Source organism: Palaemon carinicauda, chromosome 4 (genome assembly GCF_036898095.1).
Source record: "Palaemon carinicauda isolate YSFRI2023 chromosome 4, ASM3689809v2, whole genome shotgun sequence".
Lineage (NCBI taxonomy): Eukaryota > Metazoa > Arthropoda > Malacostraca > Decapoda > Palaemonidae > Palaemon > Palaemon carinicauda.
Window position 1 is genome coordinate 188,739,280 of NC_090728.1, and position 16,205 is coordinate 188,755,484.

Genomic DNA, 16,205 nt, shown 5'->3' on the forward strand with positions numbered 1-16,205 from the left:
TGCTGAGGCTGATTGACCCCAATGTCATCAACAAAGATGGACAAACGCCTACTCACTTAGCTGCTGTCAATGGCCACGTGGCATCACTCAAGATTCTACTGTCTGACTGCAACATAAATCCAGACAAAGAGGACAAAGATCAGAAAACATATAAGGATTTGGTGAGTACAATTTCTGTTCAGTATATTTCTTTTTGGTAAACCTCAAGACCGAACAACAATGCAATTTCTACTGACCTAACGCAGAAGGGCACAATATGATCAAAATGTCTTACAATCATGTTTTTTTCCAGCTTGCTGCTCCATTATTTAAGGCAGTATTGTGGTGGAATAAAAAAGAAATTGAGGAATTACTGAAGCTTGGAGCTGACCCTGACTATCATGCTGGTGGTTCTGTAATTGGAGTACTGAGCAGGGAACTGCAAGTGACAAGCGCCAGGCAGCTAGCTCAGTCACTGGGACGGCAAACTTTGGTCGACATGTTTCCTGAGGTAATTAAGGTCACGTCAAAAAGAGTCGTGTACATAGCTAAGTGTTTAAATAATCTTCTAACATTTCAATTCAATCATTTGTTCCCTAGAATAAGAAGAAAACAATCAAGGTCCTACATTACTAGAAATTTATATTTCTGATGTTCAATATATGTTGTCTGACATTGATTTTTTATCCCCCAGGAGAGAGTTCCAGAAATATATCATCAAACAATAAAAGTGGAAAGTGGCCACCACAGCATATTTCTGCCTAAAACGGTAAGTTTTAATCCACCTTCTGTTTCAAAGTAAAAGATGTATATGTGTTGAAGTTGATAAATTTAGTCTGATATGGCGAATGACCTTCCATTATAATTCTTCCGCAGTTTGGACCATTACGATTACATGTTAGGCCAGCACTGAATGCGATCTCTGGACCAGATGTCTACGAAAGAAGCACCAACACCAAAGCATACGTTACCATCTTCAGTTACGGCTCTTTCCAAAACAGGCCTGACCTTGTCCTGGAAGCTTCCCAAGACGATTCCAATAACGTTGTTGATCTCTTTGAAAAATTGGGATATACAAGTGATGTTTATCATAACTTGACTGCAGAAGAAACTAAAGTTACTATTAACAACATCAGAAAGCAGGACGTGTTAAGTGATGTTGGATGTGCCGTCTTCTACATCTCCAGCCACTCCACTGGCACAGGCTCCTTCCTCACATCAGACATGAAACAGCTAACTACAGACTGGATTCTCAACCTGTTTCAGGAATCAGAGTGTCCTGAATTGAAAAATAAGCCTAAAATATTCATCTTTGATCTGTGTCAAGGGTACTACAACCAAGAGGAGCCATCACACCAGACAAGTACGTGTGCAAGAACCCCTTCAGGACGTGTTATGCATCTATTCAAACACCAATGGATTTTCTCCTTACTGTTTTACAAGAGAAGGGTCTTCTTTTAACACTGCATTTTGTCGCACTCTGGCAAGTCATTCCAGCGATAAGGAGATTCAGGACCTTTACAGAGAGTTACTGAGAGAGTACAGAAACAATTCTCCTTCAGCTGTTCCAGAAATGAGAAATGTTGGGTTCACAAAGAAATTCTACTTTTAGTTATTTGTATTTCTGCTTAGATTATGTACCTGATTTTATTTGTTACTTTAGTGATGTAATTGGTGAAGTATGACAATTAGATAAATTAGATATTCTATAAGCTTCAAATAGTGTATATATTGTGAAAGTGTGTATAACCTTTAGCTTATGTAAATATATATGTCTATATATACTGTATGTGTTGTAATGTGGACAGATTTTGTAAACAAAAAATAATATATATCTCGCATGATATGACTTACTTTTTTTTAGATGCCTTCTATTATCAACAAGATTACCTAGATAAAGAGATTTATGTCTTTCCTTGGAAGACTGAAGTGAAATTTGTGAATAATACTTTGCTATTATGAGATATTTTCTGTTTTACTATCAGCTATTTTATCTCATACTAAGCAGTGTTCCAAACTTCTTCACAATACTGTACTGATTTCATCAATAAGAAATATTTGATAAAACCTCATTTATGCGAGTACCATCATCACAGAGCATTGATTACTCAAAGATGGTTTTGGTCTCGTGGTCCTTTCCATCAAATTACATTAAAACAAAAGTTACTTGTTTTTGTCTCTCTTTTTCTTATCTTCAAGAAAGAAATCCATCAGAATCCCTAAATAATTTCGAGAAATGCCTTACTGCCAGAGAGATTCTATGGGCCTATAGTCATCATGAGTATAATAGGGTAGTCACTTCACCTGAAATTACTTTGAAGGATGAAAGGGTAACCCCTTGTATCGTCACCCATTCCAGGTGTATGGTATATACAGTATATTCAAACATTGTTTTTATGTCTTCTGTAATGAGTAACTGTAGACAAACAAGTCTTTTGATTTGATTATCATTGTTTGTTAACTAACTCGTTTTACAGTTGATTAATGTTTTGTTTTTTCTTTTCCATAAACGGAGGAGCCGTTGTAAAGATTGAGAGGAACGCGACGTGTCTTGAATACTTTCTCACTTTTGTAATGTTTTGATTCTGAAGTGTCCCTATATACAGGGTCTGTGGCTACAGTTTGTGGAAGGTGATACCTCTGTTCTGTTGTTTTCTTTTTAGCCCCACTCTTAATGCTCGTGTTTCATCGCGGTTATTTAACATAAAGAAACAATATTCATTCATAGATTGTTTGTGTTACGAAATTGAAAACCATTTCCACAGGATAGAAAGGTACTGTAATAAAAAAACATTTCTTTCATAGTATAACGATTTTTTTTTATGGAATACAAGAAGTTGATGTTATATACACATCTAAAGGAAATTTACAATTGAAATAGACATTTAGAGTTTTAAATAAGTAACATGTTTTCAAAGAAACACTATCAATGTAAGATATGGGTAGTGGGCGGTCTAGAGTCTAGACCTATTAAGTAAGATAAAATAGCACTAGTTTTTAGTCATTAGAACAGTTTTCAATATAGCTTGTATTGTCCTAATATATTTAGCTAGTTATAATGTTATTCATTATTTTTCTTGCTGCATAAGTTGTCAAATAAATACAATAATAAGATAGAAATGTTTTATTATTTTATTCTCTTACTCTAAACAACGAAAGACTTGTTCGCTAAAAACAGATGTAAATCAGCTTTTTATGGGAAGTAGAGTTATATCAAATAGACAAAATAAATCAATTTGATTAATATTTTCTCTTTGAATTCCATAGAGGTATTCTATCTTGATGGTGACGATCCCATAGGCCTACACACATAAAAAAATCATTCTTTTCAGACTCATTAAAGTTAAACAGAGTTGCAAACGTTTGGTTGAGACAGCGCTAAGAAGAGACAGATTGCATAGGCCTATAAGCCCCTTGAATATCCGAAGGGTAGTGAGTGGGACTGGAAACAATAATTGTTAGAACTGGAAGAGTAATCGCCTTTGGTGCCACCCACTCAAGAATTTACACACTCGCAAACAAATACAGATCTATCTATCTATATATATATATATATATATATATATATATATATATATATATATATATATATATATATATATATATATATGTGTGTGTGTGTGTGTGTGTGTGTGTGAGTGTGATTGTGTGTGTGTATATAAACATACACAAATATATGCAAACACACACATAAATATATATATATGTATATATATATATATATATATATATATATATATATATATATATATATATATATATATATATATGTATATTGCAGTACAGTGTGTGTGTTTGTTTGTTTGTTTGTTTGTATGCGAACAGTTATCAAATTTGAAGTAATTCAGATTCAAAGACCAGAGAAAATGGGAGAAGCGAATTTTTATATTATCTTTTATTAGAAAATATAAAGTAATCTGTACATAAATGTTATTGAAAAATAAATTTTATATTAAAAGCATATTTTTGTCAGTTTTAAGTAATTTCAATTTCCCTGTTTAAACGTTTGAATAGAGGAAAATAAGTTATCAAATTGCTTTCACAGTTCGAAACATAATCCAAGTTATATTGTTGATTTTCTTAATATATTCAAAAGAGTTCTTTAATAAACACTAATACGATACAAAAACAAAGAATGATTATATATTTTCTGGATTATTTTTTTTTCCAATTCTAAGGGATTGTTGACGGATTATTCATTGCCAAAAGATAAGTTTTTCTTTTTTTTTTCTTTTGTACAATTACAAAGGTTTTTCCCTATTGTCATAGTTTGTAGATATTCTGATTCCACCCCCCCCCCCACATATTTATTAGACATTAAAGTTCCACTGACATCTTTCCAAAATACGTTTATCAGAAATTACAATGTTGATAATGATAATGATAACATTATTCAAGAATATTTTATATTTCCAAATGCCGAAAACATTGAATAGAAAAGTATTGTCAACTTGAAAGTAACACTATTATTACTGAGCAAGTATTCGTTCAGTTATGATTATTATTATTACTTGATAAGCTACAACCATAGTTGGAAAAGCAGGATGTTTTAAGCCCAGGGGTTCCAACAGGGAAATAGCCCAGTGAGGAAAGGAAACAAGGAATAATAAAATATAATAATAGTAGTTATAACATTGAAATAAACACTTCCCATATAAGCTATAAAAAAATTTAACGAAACAAGAGGAAGAAAAATAAGAGAGAATAGTTATCAACAGTTTTCCACAGAGCAATACAGATCAATGAGTGATCCTGTCGTAGCATGTGGCCGCAAGAGAGTGTGTTCGTCAGTTGGCGGGAGATACGTCACCGGGGGAGACTTGTATAAAAGAGCCACCACTCGGTCTAGCCTTCACAGTCTCATACTACACCGTAGCTCTGTGATAACGTTGCAAATCTGTGAAAATACATTGCACATATATTTCCGAAGATATTGGAAATCACCAACAGTGGTTACTCAACTAAATACTTAAGAGTTTTGAAGGTTTCTAGTGCTTCAAATTCTACTGCAATTTGTAACGTTGCATCTGCAGTAGGTCTAGTGAGAATTGACAATAACCACAACAGCCTGAATATTTTGCTTCATAGCGATGGCCCCACAATTCAATACAAGTGAAGAGGTAGGTTCATATGCATGACTTTTAAATTTCCATGAATAGAAAACTAGATATTTTCAATATATATAAATAGTAAACAATTTTGCTCTGTGTTAAGCATTAATCTTTTTTTTCAGTTGAATGTCAACGGGAAGAGAAAATCCCCTGAACTGGAAGTCCAAAGCCCAAATAAGAAGTCGAAAGTGGAGTTTAACTTTGAAAGGAAAACCCGGAGATCGCCTGAACCGGAAAGGTGTCAATCCAGGAAAACGGTAAGAACAGATAGGCCATCGACATATGAGCTAAAGTATTATATTCACAATAACATTTATGTGATTTGGTTTTATATGTAAATTTCTGACTTTGTTGGTTTAATTTCTTCTTCTATTGTTTCAGACCAAGATTTTTGATGCAGTCGAAAAGGGTGACCTGGAAACTGTCATGGAACTCATACAAGACTGTGGACCAGCTGTGAGGAAAGCCAAATGCCACAGTACACTCCTGCACAGAGCAGCTGCCAATGATCATGTGGCATTGGTTAGGTATTTGCTGAGGCTAATTGACCCCAATGTCATCAACAAAGATGGACAAACGCCTGTTCACGTGGCTGCTGTCAATGGCCACGTGGCATCACTCAAGATTCTACTGTCTGACCGCAACATAAATCCAGACAAAGAGGACATAGAGCAGAAAACCTATAAGGATTTGGTGAGTGCAATTTCTGTTTAGTATATTTCTATTTGATAAACCTCAAGACTTAATAACAATGCAATTTCTACTGACCTAACACAGAAGGCCACAATGTGGTCAAAATGTCTTACAATCATGTTTTTTTCAGCTTGCTGCTCCATTATTTAAGGCAGTATTGTGGTGGAATAAAAAAGAAATTGAGGAATTACTGAAGCTTGGAGCTGACCCTGACTATCATGCTGGTGGTTCTGTAACTGGAGTACTGAGCAGGGAACTACAAGTGACAAGCGCCAGGCAGCTAGCTCAGTCACTGGGACGGCAAACTTTGGTCGACATGTTTCCTGAGGTAATTATGGTCAGGTCAAAAAGCATCTTGTGCACAGATAAGTGTTTAAATAATCTTCTAACATTCCAATTCAATCATTTGTTCCCTAGAATAAGAGGAAAACAATCAAGGTCCTACATTACTAGGAATTTATATTTAAAATGTTCATTATATGTTGTCTGATTTTGATTTTTTTTATTCCCCAGGAGAGAGTTCCAGAAATATATCATCAAACAATAAAAGTGGAAAATGGCCACCACAGCATATTTCTGCCTAAAACGGTAAGTTTTAATCCACCTTCTGTTTCAAAGTAAAAGATGTATATGTGTTGAAGTTGATAAATTTAGTCTTATATGGCGAATGACCTTCCATTATAATTCTTCCGCAGTTTGGACCATTACGATTACATGTTAGGCCAGCACTGAATGCCATCTCTGGACCAGATGTCTACGAAAGAAGTACCCAAACCAAAGGATACGTTACCATCCTCAGCTACGGCTCTTTCCAAAACAGGCCAGACCTTGTCCTGGAAGCTTCCCAAGACGATTCCAATAACGTTGTAGATCTCTTTGAAAAATTGGGATACAAGAGTGATGTTTATCATAACTTAACTGCAGAAGAAACTAAAGATACGATTACTAACCTCAGAAAACAGGATGTGTTAAGTGATGTTGGATGTGCCGTTTTCTACATCTCTAGCCACTCCACTGGCATAGGCTCCTTCCTCACATCAGACCTGAAACAGCTAACTACAGACTGGATTCTCAACATGTTTCAGGAATCAGAGTGTCCTCAATTGAAAAATAAGCCTAAAATATTCATCTTTGATCTGTGTCAGGGGTACTATAACCAAGAGGAGCCATCACACCAGGCAACTCACCCTGTACGTGTGCAAGAACCCCTTCAGGACGTGTTATGCATCTATTCAAACACCAATGGATTTTCTCCTTACAGTTTTACAAGAGAAGGGTCTGCTTTTAACACTGCATTTTGTCGCACTCTGGCAAGTCATTCCAGCGATAAGGAGATTCAGGACCTTTACAGAGAGTTACTGAGAGAGTACAGAAAGAATTCTCCTTCAGCTGTTCCAGAAATGAGGAATGTTGGGTTCACAAAGAAATTCTACTTTTAGTTATTTGTATTTCTGCTTATATTATGTACCTGATTTTATTTGTTACTGTAGTGATGTAATTTGTGAAGTATGACAATTATATAAATTAGATATTCTATAAGCTTTAAGTCGTGTATATATTGTGAAAGTGTGTATAACATTTAGCTTATGTAAATATATATACCTATATGTACTGTTTGTGTTGTAATGTGGACAGATTTTGTAAAAAAAAAAAAAATAGTATATATATCTCCCATGATATGACTTACTTTTTTTTTTAGATACCTTCTATTATCAACATGATTACCTAGATAAAGAGATTTATGTCTTTCCTTGGAAGACTGAAGTGAAATTTGTGAATAATACTTTGCTATTTTCACACTTGAAACGAATAAAGAAATATGTTGGCATTTTTACTTCAAAATAAAAACTATTATGAGATATTAATTGTTTTTTACTATCAGCTATTTTATCTCATACTTAGCAGTGTACCAAACTTCTTCACAATACTGTACTAATTTCATCAATAAGAAATTATATTTGATAAAACCTCATTTATGCGAGTACCATCAATACAGAGCATTGATTACTCAAAGATGGTTTTGGTCTTGTGGTCCTTTCCATCAAATCATATTAAAACAAAAGCTACTTGTTTTTGTCTCGCTTTTTTTTTTATCTTCAAATAAGAAATCCATCAGAATCACTAAATAAATTCGAGAAATGCCTTACTGCCAGAGAGATTCTATGGGCCTATAGTCATCATGAGTATAATAGGGTAGTCACTTCACCTGAAATTACTTTGAAGGATGAAAGAGTATTCCCTTGTATCGTCACCCATTCCAAAGTGTATGGTATATACATTATATTCATACATTGTTTTTATGTCTTCTTTAATGAATAACTGTAGACAAACAAGGCTTTTGATTTGATTATCATTGTTTGTTAACTAACACGTTTTACAGTTGCTTAACGTTTTTTTTTTCCCATAAACGGAGGAGCCGTTGTAAAGATTGAGAGGAACGCGACGTGTCGTTGGATACTTTCTCACTTTTGCAGTGTTTTGATTCTGAAGTGTCCCTATATACAGGGTCTGTGGCTATCTGTTTGTGGAAGGTGATACCTCTGTTTTTTTTCTTTTTACCCCTACTCTTAATGCTTATGTTTCATCAGTAGTTTCCTCGGGTAGTTGAATCGGTAGAACTTCAAAAGTTCAAGGTTGGAGCAAATGTTTTTATGTTGACCAGGCTGACATGAGATTTTATTGTTTATATATGACATATCTGTTTTTACGTTGTTAATAGTTTATTTAGGAGATATCTGTTTTGACGCTGTTACTGTTTTTAGAATGATATATTATTAATTTATTCTCATCATTTATTTATTTCCTTATTTCCTTTCCTCACTGGGCTATTTTTCCGTGTTGGAGCACTTGGGTTTATAGCATCTTGCTTTTCCTGCTAGGGTTGTAGCTTGGCTAGTAATAATAATAATCAGGGTTACTTAACATAAAGAAACAATATTCATAGAGTGTTTGTGTTACGAAATTGAAAACCATCTCCACAGGATAAAAAGGTACTGTAATAAAAACAAATTAATTTTTCTTAGTATAACTATTTTTTTTTTTTATGGAATATAAGAAATTGATGTTATGTACACATCTAAAGGAAATTTGCAATTGAAATAGACATTTAAAGTTTTAAATAAGTGACATGTTTTCAAAGAAACACTATCAATGTAAGAGTTATGGAGAGTTGGCGGTCCAGTGTTCTAGACTAAGTCTAGACCTATTAAGTAAGATAAAATAGCATCAGTTTTTGGTATTTAGAAGTTTTCGATATAGCTTGTATTGTTCTTATATATTTAGTTAGTTCTAATTTCGTTAATTTTTTTTTCTTACTGCATAAATTACCAAATATAGATATAATAATAAGAGAAAAATATTTTTATTCTCTTACTTTAAACAATGAGAAACTTGTTCGCTAAAAACAAACGCAAAAAAGCTTTTTATAGAAAGCAGAATTATACAAAATAAAGACAAGAAAAAAATTACTTAATACTATTTTCGCTTTGCATTCCATTGTGGTAACGATCCCATAGGCCTACACGCATCAATCAATCAGGAAAGTTAGGCAGAGTTGCAAGTTCTTGGCTGAGTTAGCGCTAAGAAAAGACAGATCTATAGGCCTATAACTCTCATAGATATCTGAAGGGTAGCGAGTTGGACTGGGAACCTAACAGCAAAAGGACTTGATTTCTGTGTACTGCTATTTATTTTATCTAATATATTAATCTATCATCATTTCCTCATACGCCTATTGACGCAAAGGGCCTCGGTTAGATTTCCCCAGTCGTCTCGATCTTCAGGTTTTAATGCAATACTTCTCCATTCCTCATTCATCATTTATGAAATTATAAGAGAGATTATTCGAGTGCCATATGTGGATGATATCATCATGAGGGGTAGATGGAGATGGTTTGGGCATGCTCTTTGCCCTCCCCAAGAGAGATTAGTTCACTAAACGTTCAGCTGGGCTCCGCAAGGCACTAGAAGAGTTGGAAGGCCCAGACCTACATGGCTGAGATCTACGAAGCACACAGTAGGATATATATATATATATATATATATATATATATATATATATATATATATATATATATATATATACAGTATATTGCAGTACAGTGTGTGTGTGTGTGTGTGTGTGTGTGTGTGTGTGTCCATTCGTCAAAGTCGTAGTATTTCAGATTCAAAGTTCAAAGAAAAATGAGAGAAGCTATTTTTTATATTATATTTTAGTAGAAAATATCAAGTGATCTGTGCATAAGGATTATTAAAAATAAGATTATAAAAATAGCATTAAATTTTATATTAAAATCATCTCTTCAGCTTTATTTAAGTAATTTAAATTTTCCATGTAGGCCTAACCCATAATGTATTGTTGTCATGCAATATATATTCAAAAGAGTTCTTTAATAAATACTTATCATACTATGTATAAACAAACAATAAATCTCTATTCTAGGATTAATTATTATTTTTTTTATTAATTTTATTACCGAAAGATAAGTTTATAACTTTCTTTGTTTTTGTTTTTTGCACAATTAAAAAGTCCAAGTTTCCCCCCATTATCATAGTTGACAATTATACTGATTTTCTTCCACATATTTATTATACACTAAAGTTACACAGAGCTTTCGAAGATACATTTATCAGAATTTGCAATATTGATAATGATAAAGACATTGTTATCCAAGAATAGCTTATATTTGCAAGTGCCCAAGACATGGTTAAAAAAGTAATATCAGCTGTAAGTAACGTTGTTATTACTGAGTAAATCTTCGTTCAGTTATTATTATTATTTCCATTACTTGCTAAGCTGCAACCCTAGTTGGAAAAACAGGATGCTATGAGCCCAGGGGTTCCAACAGGGAAAATAGCCCAGTGAGGAAAGGAAACAAGGAAAAATAAAATATAATAATAGTAGTTACAACATTGAAATAAACATTTCCCATATAAGCTATAACAAATTTAACGAAACAAGAGGAAGAGAAATAAGAGAGAATAGTAATTAACAGTTTTCCAGCGCGCAATACAGATCAATGAGTGATCCTGTCGTAGCATGTGGCAGCAAGAGAGTGTGATCGTCTGTTGGCGGGAGATACGTCACCGGGGGAGACTTGTATAAAGACTAAGAGCCACTACTCGGTCTAAGTCTTCGCAGTCTCATACTACACCGTGGCTCTGTGATAACATTGCAATTCTGTGAAAATACATTGCACATATATTTCCGAAGATATTTGAAATCACCAACAGTTGTTACTCAACTAAATACTGAAGAGTTTTGAAGATTTCTGGTGCTTAAAATTCTACTGCAATTTGTAACGTTGCATCTACAGTAGGTCTAGTGAGAATTGACACTAACCACAACAGCCTGAATATTTTGCTTCATAGTGATGGCCCCACGATTCAATACAAGGGAAGAGGTAGGTTCATATGCATGACTTTTAAATTTCCATGAATAGAAAACTAGATATTTTCAATATATATAAATGGTAAACAATTTTGCTCTGTTTTAAGCATTAATCTTTTTTATTCAGTTGAATGTCAACGGGAAGAGAAAATCCCCTGAACCGGAAGTCCAAAGCCCAAATAAGAAGTCGAAAGTGAAGTTTAACTTTGAAAGGAAAACCAGGAGATCACCTGAACCAGAAAGATATCAAGCCAGGAAAGTGGTAAGAACAGATAGGCCATCGACATATGAGCTAAAGTATTATATTCACAATAACATTTATGTGATTTGGTTTTATATGTAAATTTCTGACTTTGTTGGTTTAATTTATTCTTCTATTATTTCAGACCAAGATTTTTGATGCAGTCGAAAAGGGTGACCTGGAAACTGTCGTGGAACTCATACAAGACTGTGGACCAGCTGTGAGGAAAGCCAAATGCCACAGTACACTTCTGCACAGAGCAGCTGCCAATGATCATGTGGCATTGGTTAGGTATTTGCTGAGGCTGATTGACCCCAATGTCATCAACAAAGATGGACAAACGCCTGCTCACTTGGCTGCTGTCAATGGCTACGTGGTATCACTCAAGATTCTACTGTCTGACTGCAACATAAATCCAGACAAAGAGGACAAAGATCAGAAAACTTATAAGGATTTGGTGAGTACAATTTCTGTTCAGTATATTTCTTTTTGGTAAACCCAAAGACTGAATAACAATGCAATTTCTATTGACCCTACGCAGAAGGGCACACTATGATCAAAATGTCTTACAATCATGTTTTTTTTCCAGCTTGCTGCTCCATTATTTAAGGCAGTTTTGTGGTGGAATAAAAAAGAAATTGAGGAATTACTGAAGCTTGGAGCTGACCCTGACTATCATGCTGGTGGTTCTGTAATTGGAGTACTGAGCAGGGAACTGCAAGTGACAAGCGCCAGGCAGCTAGCTCAGTCACTGGGACGGCAAACTTTGGTCGACATGTTTCCTGAGGTAATTATGGTCAGGTCAAAAAGCTTGTGCACAAATAAGTGTTTAAATAATTTTCTAACATTCCAATTCAATCATTTGTTCCCTAGAATAAGAAGAAAACAATCAAGGTACTACATTACTCGAAATTTATATTTTCTGATGTTCAATATATGTTGTCTGACATTGATTTTTTTATTCCCCAGGAGAGAGTTCCAGAAATATATCATCAAACAATAAAAGTGGAAAATGGCCACCACAGCATATTTCTGCCTAAAACGGTAAGTTTTAATCCAACTTCTGTTTTAAAGTAAAAGATGTATTTGTGTTGAAGTTGATAAATATAGTCTGATATGGTGAATGACCTTCTTTTATAACTCTTCCACAGTTTGGACCATTGCGATTACATGTTAGACCCGCAACGAATGCCGTCTCTGGACCAGATGTCTCCGAAAGAAGTACCCACACCAAAGGATACGTTACCATTCTTAGCTACGGCTCTTTCCAAAACAGGCCAGACCTTGTTCTGGAAGCTTCCCAAGACGATTCTAATAACGTTGTTGATCTCTTTGAAAAATTGGGATACAAGAGTGATGTTTATCATAACTTAACTGCAGAAGAAACTAAAGATACTATTAACAACATCAGAAAGCAGGTCTTGTTAAGTGATGTTGGGTGTGCCGTCTTCTACATCTCTAGCCACTCCACTGGCACAGGCTCCTTCCTCACATCAGACATGAAACAGCTAACTACAGACTGGATTCTCAACATGTTTCAGGAATCAGAGTGTCCTCAATTGAAAAATAAGCCTAAAATATTCATCTTTGATCTGTGTCAGGGGTACTACAACCAAGAGGAGCCATCACACCAGACAAGTCCCCCTGTACGTGTGCAAGAACCCCTTCAGGACGTGTTATGCATCTATTCAAACACCAATGGATTTTCTCCTTACAGTTTTACAAGAGAAGGGTCTGCTTTTAACACTGCATTTTGTCGCACTCTGGCAAGTCATTCCAGCGATAAGGAGATTCAGGACCTTTACAGAGAGTTACTGAGAGAGTACAGAAAGAATTCTCCTTCAGCTGTTCCAGAAATGAGAAATGTTGGGTTCACAAAGAAGTTCTACTTTTAGTTATTTGTATTTCTGCTTATATTCTGTACCTGATTTTATTTGTTACTGTAGTGATGTAATTTGTGAAGTATGACAATTATATAAATTAGATATTCTATAAGCTTTAAGTCGTGTATATATTGTGAAAGTGTGTATAACTTTTAGCTTATGTAAATATATATGTCTATATATACTGTATGTGTTGTAATGTGGACAGATTTTGTAAATAAAAAATAGTATATATCCCCCATGATATGACTTAGTTTTCTTTCTTTGGATACCTTCTATTATCAACAAGATTACCTAGATACAGAGATTTATGTCTTTCCTTGGAAGACTGAAGTGAAATTTGTGAATAATACTTTGCTATTTTCACACTTGAAACGAAGAAAGGAATATGTTGGCATTTTTAATTTAAGATAAAAACTATTATGAATTTTTTTTTTTTTTTTACTATCAGCTATTTTATCTCATACTTAGGAGTGTACCAAACTTCTTCACAATACTGTACTAATTACATCAATAAGAAATTATATTTGATAAAACCTCATTTATGCGATTACCATCATTACAGAGCACAGATTACTCAAAGATGGTTTTGGTCTCGTGGTCCTTTCCATCAAATCACATTAAAACAAAAGTTACTTGTTTTTGTCTCCCTTTTTTTTATCTTTAAGTAAGAAATCCATCAGAATCCATAAGTAAATTCCAGAAATGCCTTACTGCCAGAGAGATTCTATGGGCCTATAGTCATCATGAGTATAATAGGGTAGTCACTTCACCTGAAATTACTTTGAAGGATGAAAGGGTAACACCTGGTATCGTCAGCCATTCCAAAGTGAATGGTATATGCAGTATATTCATAAATTGTTTTGATGTCTTTTATAATAAGTAACTGTTGACAAACAAGTCTTTTGATTTGATTATCATTGTTTGTTAGCTAACACGTTTTACAGTTGCTTAACGTTTTGTTTTATCTTTTCCATAAACGGAGGAGCCGTTGTAAAGATTGAGAGGAACGCGACGTGTCTTTAATACTTTCTCACTTTTGTAATGTTTTGATTCCGAAGTATCTGGCTATCTCTCTGTTTGTGGAAGGTGATACCTCTGTATTTTTTTTCTTTTTACCCCCACTCTTAATGCTTATGTTTCATCAGGGTTACTTAACATAAAGAAACAATATTCATTCATAGAGCGTTTGTATTGTGAAATTGAAAACCATCTCCACAAGATAGAAAGGTACTGAAATAAAAAAACATTTTTTTCGTAGTATAACGATTTTTTTTTTATGGAATACAAGAAATTGATGTTATTTACACATCTAAAGGAAATTTGCAATTGAAATAGACATTTAGAGTTTTAAATATGTCACATATTTTCAAAGAAACACTATCTGCGTAAGAGTTATGTAGAGTTGGCCGTCCAGTGTTCTAGAGTCTAGACCTATTAAGATAAAATAGCACTAGTTTTTAGTCATTAGAACAGTTTTCGATATAGCTTGTATTGTTCTTATATATTTAGTTAGTTCTAAATTCGTTCATTTTTTTTTATTTTCTTGCTGCATAAATTACCAAATATAGATATAATAATAAGAGAAAAATATTTTCATTCTCTTACTTTAAACAATGAGAGACTTGTTCGCTAAAAACAAATGCAAATAAGCTTTTTATAGAAAGCAGAATTATACAAAATAGAGATAATAAATAAATTACTAATACTATTTTCGTTTTGCATTCCATTGTGATAACGATCCCATAGGCCTACACGCATCAATCAATCAGGAAAGTTAGGCAGAGTTGCAAGTTCTTGGCTGAGTTAGTGCTAACAAAAGACAGATTGTATAGGCCTATAACACTCATAGATATCTGAAGGGTCGCGAGTTGGATTGGAAACCTAACAACAAAAGGACTTGATTTCTGTGTACTGCTATTTATTTCATCTAATATATTAATCTATCATTATCTCCTCTTACGCCTATTGACGCAAAGGGCCTCGGTTAGATTTCCCCAGTCGTCTCTATCTTCAGGTTTTAATGCAATACTTCTCCATTCCTCATTTATGAAACTATAAGAGAGATTATTCGAGTGCCATATGTGGATGAGATCATGATGAAGGGCAGATGGAGATGGTTTGGGCATGCTCTTCGCACTTCCCAAGAGAGATTAGTTCACTAAACGTTCAGCTGGGCTCCACAAGGCACTAGAAGAGCTGGAAGGCTCAGACCTACATGGCTGAGATCTACGAAGCACACAGTAGGATATATATATATATATATATATATATATATATATATATATATATATATATATATATATATATATATATATATATATATATATATACACAGTATACTGCAGTACAGTGTGTGTGTGTGTGTGTCCATTCGTCAAAGTCGTAGTATTTCAGATTCAAAGTTTAAAGGAAAATGAGAGAAGCTATTTTTTATATTATCCTTTAGTAGAAAATATCAAGTGATCTGTGCATAAGGATTATTAAAAAATAAGATTATAAAAATTGCATTAAATTTCATATTAAAATCAATCTCTTCAGCTTTATTTAAGTGATTTAAATTTTCCATGTAGGCCTAACCCATAATGTATTGTTGTCACGCAATATATATTCAAAAGTTCTTTACTAAATACTTATCTTACTATGCATAAACAAACAATAAATCTTTATTTTAGGATTAATTATCCATTTTTTTATAAATTTTATTGCCGAAAGATAAGTTTATAACTTTTTTTTTTTTTTGCACAATCAGAAAGTCCAAGTTTTATCCATTATCATATTTGACAATTATACTGATTTTTTTTCCACAATTCATTATCCACTAAAGTTACACAGAGCTTTCGAAAATCCATTTATCATAAATTACAATGTTGATAATGATAAAGGCATTGTTATCCAAGAATAGCTTA

At 33.8% G+C, this 16,205-nt stretch overlaps 3 protein-coding genes across 3 annotated transcripts in view; all 3 read left to right on the forward strand.

The window, feature by feature from the left end:
* LOC137639794 (uncharacterized) overlaps nucleotides 1-1,664 on the forward strand; it is a 2,567-nt gene extending 903 nt beyond the window's left edge. Inside the window, exons 3-7 of the mRNA XM_068372036.1 lie at nucleotides 1-161; nucleotides 293-490; nucleotides 674-748; nucleotides 856-1,342; nucleotides 1,612-1,664. The exon at nucleotides 1-161 is cut by the window's left edge and continues 151 nt beyond it. Coding sequence (XP_068228137.1) covers nucleotides 1-161; nucleotides 293-490; nucleotides 674-748; nucleotides 856-1,342; nucleotides 1,612-1,664 — 974 coding nt within the window. The remainder of the gene's footprint in view (nucleotides 162-292; nucleotides 491-673; nucleotides 749-855; nucleotides 1,343-1,611) is intronic.
* Nucleotides 1,665-4,807: 3,143 nt separating this feature from the next.
* LOC137639231 (caspase-1-A-like) lies at nucleotides 4,808-7,287 on the forward strand. Its single transcript, XM_068371526.1, has 6 exons — nucleotides 4,808-5,099; nucleotides 5,213-5,347; nucleotides 5,472-5,783; nucleotides 5,914-6,111; nucleotides 6,297-6,371; nucleotides 6,479-7,287. The coding sequence occupies exons 1-6, from the start codon at nucleotides 5,070-5,072 to the stop codon at nucleotides 7,220-7,222; spliced, it is 1,494 nt and encodes a 497-aa protein (XP_068227627.1). The 5' UTR covers nucleotides 4,808-5,069; the 3' UTR covers nucleotides 7,223-7,287.
* A 4,276-nt stretch (nucleotides 7,288-11,563) lies between these two features.
* On the forward strand, nucleotides 11,564-13,530 carry LOC137639232 (caspase Dronc-like). Its single transcript, XM_068371527.1, has 4 exons — nucleotides 11,564-11,870; nucleotides 12,003-12,200; nucleotides 12,383-12,457; nucleotides 12,565-13,530. Exons 2-4 carry the CDS (start codon nucleotides 12,189-12,191, stop codon nucleotides 13,306-13,308), a joined length of 831 nt encoding a protein of 276 aa, XP_068227628.1. The 5' UTR covers nucleotides 11,564-11,870; nucleotides 12,003-12,188; the 3' UTR covers nucleotides 13,309-13,530.
* Nucleotides 13,531-16,205: the final 2,675 nt, after the last annotated feature.

Bases quoted from the DNA above. Each gene is read 5' to 3' on its own strand.
- LOC137639231 (XM_068371526.1), top strand. From the start codon at position 5,070: ATGGCCCCACAATTCAATACAAGTGAAGAG. The intron at 5,784-5,913 runs GTGAGTGCAATT...TGTTTTTTTCAG, and splicing joins AGAAAACCTATAAGGATTTG to CTTGCTGCTCCATTATTTAA. The intron at 6,112-6,296 runs GTAATTATGGTC...TTTATTCCCCAG, and splicing joins TGGTCGACATGTTTCCTGAG to GAGAGAGTTCCAGAAATATA.
- LOC137639232 (XM_068371527.1), top strand. The intron at 12,458-12,564 runs GTAAGTTTTAAT...ACTCTTCCACAG, and splicing joins GCATATTTCTGCCTAAAACG to TTTGGACCATTGCGATTACA.